General features: G+C 36.9%; 1 protein-coding gene across 1 annotated transcript; it reads right to left on the bottom strand.

Annotated features, from left to right (window-relative positions):
* Positions 1–530: 530 nt before the first annotated feature.
* On the bottom strand, positions 531–2,115 carry LOC110115533 (putative disease resistance protein RGA1). Its single transcript, XM_028700272.1, has 4 exons — positions 1,794–2,115; positions 1,690–1,751; positions 1,261–1,590; positions 531–1,088 (listed from the first exon to the last, which is right to left on the bottom strand). Exons 1-4 carry the CDS (start codon positions 2,113–2,115, stop codon positions 531–533), a joined length of 1,272 nt encoding a protein of 423 aa, XP_028556105.1.
* Positions 2,116–10,084: the final 7,969 nt, after the last annotated feature.

Here is a 10,084-nt window from a genome sequence, read left to right as displayed (position 1 = left end):
TTTTCCCATTGCATGGGGTAGCATATTTATATAATTTGATTGGAGTATTAGTGTTTGTAACTTGTAAAGGCTACATAATGAGTTCTCTGCCATATGGATTTCCCATGCATATATATAGAGATAACGGAGTTGTTGCAGGTAACCAATCGAATCTATACATTCAGAGCTGCATTCAAAAAAAGGTGCATGAAATCTCAAAACACGCAAGCAGCCCATATGAGAGAATACAATCTTAGAACAACTATTTTGATGTAATGTAATCCATAAATGTAAATTGTTCTTATATTCTCAAGTTGAAGAATTTGATCAACCATTGCGTCTTCTATGAATATATGCTTTGCATCTTTGGGGATGTTCTTCAATTCATCAAAATCTAATGAAGAACATATCTCATTTCTAGTTGTAGTTTGAGCTAAATCATGCACCATATCATGCAAAACGAATCCTTCACGTGTTGAGCCTTGAAAGAATGACCTGCTCACCAAGTCATCAAAGTATTCAACTGCAATATCTTCCAATAAACTTTTTCTTTATGTAAGCTGAATGTAACCTTGACCAATCCACATTCTTATCAATTCTAGTTTCTTAAAGTAATGATCCTTTGGGAATAGAGATGCATAGAGAAAGCATGGTTTAAGATATGATGGCAAGTGATTGTAGCTTATTCTTAGTGCAGACAAAATAATTTCTTTGGGATCCCATAAATTATTGTTTAACACATCCTTCCATGTTTGCTCCTTAAATTCATTTCGTAGAAATCCCCCAATAACTTTTAAAGACAATGGTAATCCACCACATTTCTTAGCAATTCTCCTCCCAAGTTGTTCAAAATCCAGTTGTTGATCAAGCTCCCAACCATAGAAAGCATGTCTTTGGAACAATAACCATGACTTCTCTTTATGCAAGCATTCAAGCTGAAGTGGGGATGCCGTTTGCATGATGTGAGCAACTGACATAGAACGAGTTGTTATAATAATTTTTCCCACTCCAAAACTAGAAAAGGGGGCTTGTAGGGCCTCCCATATATCTGCTCTCTCATTCCAAACATCGTCAAGAATAAGAAGAGATTTTTTATTTAATAATGCATCCTTGAGTTTGCATTGAAGGTAATTCAAGTTATAATTATCTTTGTACTTGGATGAATCCACAATGGATGACACAATTTCTTTTGTTATTCTCAGAACATCAAATTGTTCGGAGACACAAACCCAAACCTTTGGACTAAAATGCTAGCATACCTCAGGATCATTTTATATATACAAGTTGAGCAAGTGTCGTCTTTCCCACACCCCCCATGCCAACAATGGGAATTACAATGCTCTCCTTCTTTGAATGAGACATTAGCAAATGAATTATCTTTCTCTTTTCCTCCTCCCTTCCAAAAACATCAGATTCAAGCACAAGAGAACTACTTTTTGGCCTCTTCATAACATCATTGAAACGAGGCTTCCAAGGTGCATCTTCTCCTCTAAGATAAAGCGCTTTTCTATCATGTGCAATCTCATCAAATTTCTTTATGATTTCAATGATCCTCATGGCCATGTTGCAAGAAATGGGAATTTTAATTGAATTTGAGGGAGGTAGTGATACCTGATCATATTTTTCATGCATGATCAACATATTGATAAACATATCCACTCAATTTCTAATAACTAGAAGTTTAATTGAATTGAGGTGTAGAAGACCTACCTGATAGCCATAAATATCATCATCATCCACTTGTTTCCACTTTAGAGAAGGCTTTGCCTCAGCTGCAGCTCTCATTCCTTACAATTGGGCTTTGATGACTTAATAATCATATTGATCTAAGATATCTTCAGCATCATAAGCAACTTCTCTAAGCTCACTGAGCCAGAGCTGGATAGCCTTATCATAGATCTCCCTCTCCTCGGCGTCATAAAGGACTGCCTTAATTCTATGCAACATCCTCGACAATCGGCTCAAATCCTCCATTAATCTTTTTTTGATCGAATTAACTTCAGCATCAATTACATCTTCTTGTGCTATGGATGAAGAGGAAGATGCAGCTATTGAACTAAAGATAGGCATAAACTGAGATAACCTTTCCAAGGAAGACAATAGATTGGAGACGATCGAAGAAGTTGTTCCTTCCATTTCCAAACCCTTAGCTTAAGAATCAATGAAGCTTTAATGTGGATTGGAGATTATTAAGAGAAGATGAAATAATGGATTTTCAGTTATTAGCATAGGCCAAGTCAATTCAGAGGTCTTTCATTAGACCTCCAATAATGTAGATGATAATAGGAAACTAAAACAAAATCATGAAAGGACCAATAGGGGTGTCAATTTCGGGTCATGGGTCGGACTCAGAACTGACCTGGTACTATTCGGGTTCGTTTATTTCAATTTCTCACGCCCGGGGTAGCGGCAACGGTGCGGTGCAGCGACGATGGTACTGGCGGGTTGATTGCGACTCAGGCAGGTCACGTAATTCAGTGTAGTGGTGTGGTGCGATGCGCTGGTGCAGTCAGATTCATTGCAGCGTGGGGCAAGTGGGGCACGCGGGCAAGCGTAGACACGGAGTTGCGACGCGACACTTCGACAGCAGGCTGCAAGTGCCATGCAACTCGATGTGACGTGGGGCAGGCAGGGCAGCTGGGCAGACTCGGGCAGACGAGATTTCAGGTCATTTTGGGTTCCCGGGTCAACCCGAACCCGACCCAGTTTTGTAAACGGGTTGATTTTTCAGACCCAAACCCGACCTGCTTCGAGTTCGGGTCCACCCAAACCCGAAATTTTTGGGTCGAGTTTTCGGGTCGGGTCCAATATTGACAGGTATGAGGACCAACAAAGACATTGACTTCAGTTCTATCAATATTTTTTAAAACAAAAATTTTGAATATTACAAAATTGAACACCGCTTCTAATATATTGATCTCGATATAATTATCTTTTGAAATTTATCATATATTAATTTTATGTTAACTATAATAACAATTTTAATTAAATATTATTATGGTGTAATAAAAATATAAATAAAATTAAATATAATATTTTATTCATTTATATTCCACAAGTCCAATTCATTGAAGCCGTGCAATTGTGACTATTGGCGCCAAAATCAGAAAGAAAATATTCTGTGCTGAGTCCAAGATACATAGTTAATAAGGAAAAGATGCACGTAAAAATTGCATAATATAAAATTAAAAAGAAAAAAAAAGGTTGCTTCATGCTTAATATTCAAATGAATGTTTTGTGGTATGAAGATGGAATCTTTCTTCTGAACTTTCAATAATTGTAAGTCTCGCTTTTTATGTCTCCAATAAAATTTGCCCATTTGGATAAAATTTAAATTTTTGAGTGAGACTTTAATGAAAAGAATTTTGAATATGCTTCAAGTTGATCATATTCAAATATTAAGCCTCCAATAATGCTATGATTTGTTGGGATGACCTTGACTTCACTTAAAGCAAATCCAAAATACCCAACAAAGCCAAAGCCAGGCAAAGACCCAAAAGAAAGATCATTTCTTTTTGGCCTTACGATATCTAGACTTATCATTCTTTTTAAGAAAGCAATCATCTGCAATTAGAAGATCACCCAAAGCTAACTCATTCGTCTCCTCCCCACCGTTTGAATAAAAACCCTCATTAAGATCTAACTAATCACATTGCTCCAAAGCGCTACCACCTGCAAGATGAGCCAGCAAGCCAGTACTAGAGACAACAGTTAGAGGAGCATCCACCAAATGTCCCCTAGCACAATAAGACTCTACCCCAATACACATAACATCAGAAGAATCCAGTCCCTCCGAAAAATGATCACCCCTTGACCCATGCAGGAGAGTCATCCCCAGAGTCAACAGACAGAGAAATAACACCCTCATTAACGTCTCCAATAGGAACATGAATATCACTAGTACAAACTACCTGATTAGTTAAGCAATTGCGAGGTTCATCAACCGCATCAACATTAGGATTAGGCGCAATAATCTCGTCACCCTTCAAAGGAGAAACTGAAACCAACACATATTAGATACCACCTTCAGCTCTAAATTTTTGGCCTCAACCGACACAACAATATCCAACTCCACAGCTAATTCATTCAAACCAGAGTCCTCACAAACAAGGCCAACAGGGGCCACAACCACAGGATCAGACGAAACCTCCGCAAGGCCAGGAAGCACACGAACGACTTTCCCACCCACACACAATATATTATTAACTTTAAAAGTAGGCGGAGGCAAAGCAGAAGAGCCAAGGTGATGATGCAAAATTCGATAATCAACCTTCGAAGGACCCAAAGAATAGCAAAGCGCACAATACTCAAGAAAATCTTCCAAAATCACATATTGCAAGTAACCTATATTATTTGGGCCAATCCAAATTTTATTAGGATATTGTTTGGAAACATCCATTTCAACCTAAACACGAGCAACAGACAGATGCGACCTAGAGGAGGTCGCATTGTCAATCTTTAAGGGTTTACCAAAAATGGAGCCAAGGCCATTAAGAATATGCAGAGCGAAACGGTGAGGCCGAAGATTAGGAAATGAGATCCAAATAGGGATGACAGACTATTCAACCTCAATGTCTAGGGAAGTAGTCACTTAACCAATTTCATATAGCAATTACTCACAAAATAAGACCTATGAGCAAAAACCCTACAATAATCCATATTGTTAAAGAGTTTAATCAACACATTCCGTTGGTTAAGAAAAGTAACAAAACAATCACCATTAAGTTTGAGATTGAAGAAGAAATTCCTAATAACATCAAGACATGGCCATCGACCAAGGAATTTACCAACTATAGCGAATTCGAAAGGAACAACAAGAGAAAGGATTTCCGCTTCCAAAATCCAGAAGGCCGGCCCACCCAGATGGGAAGAAACATTAAGGTCGGGAAAAGAGATGGAAGAAGAAGACACACCAGATAAAGCATCTTTAAAATAAAGAGAGGAAGATGCATTCAAAAAACCAGGATCTCTAAAATGAGGATGTTCCATAAATCCAAACAGATAACAAACAACAGCGAAATCAGAAAATAAGAGAAGAAGGAACTTCCCTGAAGCATGCGAGGAGCACCGTCAAACGAGAGAGGCAGAGCAAAATGACACATCCAGGTGCTAGATAGAGCCATAAGAGGCTGCTAGGGTGAAGCCCTTGCACACCCCAAAGGGACTGAGAGAGAAACCATCGCTGAACTAGCCATTTCGAGTATATAATATGTGCTGATGAGGAGATGAGACAAAAAAAAAAGTCTAACATAAATCTTGATGATAGGGTTACGTTTTAAAATAAATGTTAACGATGTGCATCATCATTATGGGCTATGGCGTGAATCGATGTTAAAAAAAATCATGCACTTCATCTAAACTATATGAAGTTATTAGAGATTAGAGTGACATCCATTGAAAAAGAAATGTTCTAAAAAAGGCTTTAATTAATTAGAACACATGCAATGAAGGATAAATAATACCATTAGCTGAGTTCATAAAACTACTGTAAGAGGATTATGAAGAAAATGGATAGACCTATGTTGGTGGAATTTTTGGAAAACGTGTTTTGAAAATATTAGTTTTCTTTGGGGATTTAAAATTTAGATTCAATTCTAATTCTAAAGTCGAATCGACCCGTTAGAAAAATTATATCACCTTGGAGGATGAAAATAAAATTTTGTAGCAGTGTTCAGACTTAGAATTATGGAACTCACCTTAAATATTATGATCAGATTTTAAAGAAAAATTTCATATGATCCCGAGGGAACATAATGAAATTTGACTAAATATCCAATTATAATACTTAAGAAATATGATCGTCGAATTCACATTCAGAGTCTTATCAGAGAGGATGTATCTCCCAGAAGGGAGATAACAACACTCGATGATAATCCTCCTAATGTAATAACGACAATCATTTTTTATCTTCTTCCCAAAGAAATCTAATGGGGTTTTGGAAAAAATCAATTTTAAAATCAGGTGCATGTGTGGTTCCAAATCTCCTACGAGCGCAAGCCCTCGTATTTAATTATATCGTAGGTAGATAGAATCTCCTACAAAAACTCCCGATTAAAATGGTGGCAGAATTTTGTTAGATTTTCTAGGAGTGATATCAAAAAGAGAAGTGAATTTTGGAAACTCAAAAGGGAATGGATTAAAATTGAGCAGTTATTAACAAAATCAAATGGAGAAGAGTAGGGGACACTTTGAGATTCCATAACCATCCGGAAGTGTCCCAACTTAATCTAAGTGTTGGGCTTTATATTTTAGGATTGAAAGAAGATTTAATTTGAGTTGAGCATTTTATTAGAAATTTGGGATTATATTCCCGAAATTTGGGGTCTTATAATCAAAGATCTGCCCCGGATCCTAAATCTATTTTGGACACTGGACCACAGTCGTTCGATCCTAACTAATGAGTTGCAAGGTCTGGACTTACCCCGGCCTGGATTGGGGAGCCAGCTAACCACCTAATCTATTTAAAATACATGAGTCTGGTCTTTTATGAAAGAGTGGTAGGGACGTTATATTTAAGGTTTTGGAGAGTTGGGGCCGACATCTAGAGATTTCCCTAATTGATCCCCCTTGACTTATGTTCGGTGCAAAATGCTAAGGACTAATGCAATTAAAATTTTGACTCTTTTAATTTGTATCTAATGAAATGCATGCTGGTTGACAACCTCAAATCAAGTATGCTTGAAATTTTAAAAATAGGCTTAGAAAATAATTTTTTAGAAGACTAGGCTTCCCCAGGTCCGGCACCTCGTCCTCATAGGTCAGACTATCCGGACTCTACCCGCAGGCGGGGAAGGGTCTAAAATAAGGGAAGAGTAATGCATAAATATGCATGCGACCCCGGGGTCGATCCCCGGCTAATTCCCTAAATTCGTTATCTTTTTATGTTATTTAAACTCACTAAAATTTTAGACTTTAAGGTTATGAATATAAAAATTTTTCACACCCTCACGAGCCTCACGAGTCCAGGCAAAAACAAAAGCGGCACACAAATGCCAAAAAACTAAGAAAAGAATGCAATCTAAGAGGCAATCATCAAATATAAGTGAATTAATTAATAAATGTTCATAGATAAAGTTGCCTTACGTATTACAAACCAGAAATTTACATAAAGTAAAGTGGCCGGGCACCACTGACAACAACCTAGATTCTAAACCTAGTAATGACGCAAGTAGTTTTGAGTGGGATATTCTCAATCTTCAAGTCTTCAATCTTGTTCTTCCTTGGGCTCCTTTTTCTTCAAGCTCCTTGGGTTCTTTGTAGTAGACTATCCAAATGGAGAAGAGGGCACTTCCTTTAAGGGGAAGGCCACTCTTTCCTCTTTGGATAGGGAAGAAGTATGGTCCAAATTTGGATCTCCAAATAGAAAAGGAGTACTCCCCTAAGGGGCATCCTGTTCTCTTCAGAGTCCAAACTTTGGACCTATATATCCCAACTCAAAACTAACTTTCACAACACTTGATAATTACACAAATTACATTTATATGAAAATAAAATCTAGACTCACCTGCAGGGTTATCCTAAGCAGTTTAATAAATAAAAAGCAATTGTTCCCAAGCAGTTATATATATGCAGAAAAGAAAGTAAACACACTGGCCACGCTCTTTTATTTGGGGTCCTTAGTAGCTGAAGCATCTGTGCAAGCATTTATAGTAATTGATATTTATTATTAACTTAGCCCCCCTTTTATTGCCCTGCATGAGCGTGGCCACCTGCAGAAAACTATGTGAACATCCAGATCGTACCTAACCTAAGGGTAATCTAGTCTCCAAACACATCAATTCATCCAAAGAGTGCAGAAAAGTAAACAGACACAGCAAAGCAATTTCATCCACAACATGCAGTAAAAACTACAAAAAATCCAGCACACAGCAGTAAAGTAAACACCGGTTAAACCTAGATCTAGAGTTGGTTATCCTAGCACATCATCTAAAGTGTGTGTAAAAGGTCATGTGGCTGGGGTAGATCCTAAGTTGGGTGATTAGTTAGGAGTTATCTAAAAATTCTGAGTTTGTTAAGGCTTAAAAGGGGATTTAAATTAACGTTTAAGTATTAATAGATTAAGATTTTTAATTAAATATATTTTAAAATTTGATTAATTACTACCTTTTTTTCACACCAAGGCCGTGAAGTTTATTTCACCTTCCTTGGGGCTAAGCTAGTAGCTTCGTAGGCCTGGGTTACCCAGTAGTAATCGGGGTTGATTAAGTTACTTTAGATTTGTTAGAATTAAGGGGGCATAGACTAATATTAAAGAGATTTGTTTACTGATTTTAATGGATTGGTTGAGGATTTTATTAACCTATTAAGAAAATTCTGGAATTTGGGGGAGTTAATGAGTTTTAGAGAGTATCTGGATATGTTAACTAAGGGGTCAAATTTTGAATTTTAAAATTAGAATTAATCTTAAAGGTTTCAGATTTTTAATAAATACTAGACCTAATTATGAGTTGTTAGACAGGTGGCACACTCAATTTGGAGTTTTCTATCAAAAGTTATGATTTTTAGATGTTTTGACCTGGTTTTGACCTATAGTTGACCAAAATGTTGATTTTTGACTAGATTTTGGGGGTTTAAGAATTTTGGAAAATACTAGATTTTAATTAGAGTCATTAGCCACTGAGTTTGTTTGATTTGAAATTTTCTATAATTAGTTATGAATTTTAGAAGTTTGGGCATTTATTGGAATTATTAAATTGTTCCAATTAAGGGATCTTTTAATGATTTGAACCCAAATGAGTCTCAAACTTCTTGAAATCAACCCCAAAGATCAGAAATGATCTAAGGAGAGATCAACAAGTGTTTAAATATTTTTTGGGATTTTTTTAATATTTTTTAATTAATTAATATGTATTAAACATTATTTTTAACTTAAAATTAAATTAAAATAGATTTAAAAGACAAACTCAAGTGATTTTAATTTTCACTGATTAAGGGGGTCAATTGAGGTCAATCAAAAGTATTTTAGGAAATTTTGGGAATTAAAATAATTTATTAAAATTTTATTAGGGTTAAAGGCTAATTCTAAGGGGGGATTATTGTGGCTCCTATTTGGTGAACCAAATGAGCTCCAAACCTGATGAAATTTAGGCCATGGCATCACCTAATCCCAAGGCCTAAACTCACCAAATTTGGGCTCAAGTGGAATACCCTAAGGTGACTAACCAAGCCACCTAAGGTGAACTCTAAGCACCTTCAAAAATTCCTAGGGAGCTATCCTAAGCTTGGATTGGGGAAAAATCAATGGCCTTAAACTCCCAATACTACACATCATCATCACACAAAAAATCAGACCCTAAATCCCATTGGATAGGTCACAATTTCAATTTGGATTTAAGGGTCAAACCATGACCCTTGAATCTAAAATTAAAAATTGAAGCCCTTAAACATCTCAAACAGGGGGGATAAAATTTGGACATATCAAAGACATGCCAAAATTCAATCTCCCAAAGTCTCAAGTCTTGGGGAATTAACTAAAATCCATAAATGCAATAATTCAGAAAAAACTATTACTAAAATTAAGCTCAACACAGATGCAACCAGGAGCTGAGACCATAAGGCTTTTATAGGTCTCTCTGAGACCTTTCCAATGAGCCTAAGAACACCTAATTTGGTCAAGTGTGCAGAGAGATATGAATTTTTGAAGTTCTTGTGAATTTTTTGAAATTTTTAATCCGGCCATTACACAGTCAGCCGCGCTTTACACGCGGCGCGTCACGATTGGCGGGGCAATCATTGGCACTGACCGCGTAACGATCGGGTTGACCGTAGCCATCGGATGGAGGATCGGATGGCCACGATTAACGGTGCTCCGGAACCGTGGGATCTAATCTGAACCGTTGATCCGAATCAACGGCCAGGATTGCGTCTTCAACCTCCCGCTCGAACCCAAGACCGTGAAGCTTCTCCGGCGTAATCCAAGAGCTATTCAAAGCAATTCAGTGGACTTGGGTATGTTATGCTGTAGTTTAAGACATTGATATACACATTTTAATTCATCTTATTTAGGATTGAATCATGTACATAAATTTAGGATTTATCAGTATTAATTCAGGCCCATAAAATTAGTTTTTAGTATTTTCTAGAAGCTTCTAAAAGAATTGCTAAG

The sequence above is a fragment of the Dendrobium catenatum genome, unplaced genomic scaffold (genome assembly GCF_001605985.2).
Source record: "Dendrobium catenatum unplaced genomic scaffold, ASM160598v2 fragScaff_scaffold_1481, whole genome shotgun sequence".
NCBI lineage: Eukaryota > Viridiplantae > Streptophyta > Magnoliopsida > Asparagales > Orchidaceae > Dendrobium > Dendrobium catenatum.
Note: the sequence above shows the minus strand (reverse complement) of the source record. Positions and strands in the feature narration are given on the sequence as shown.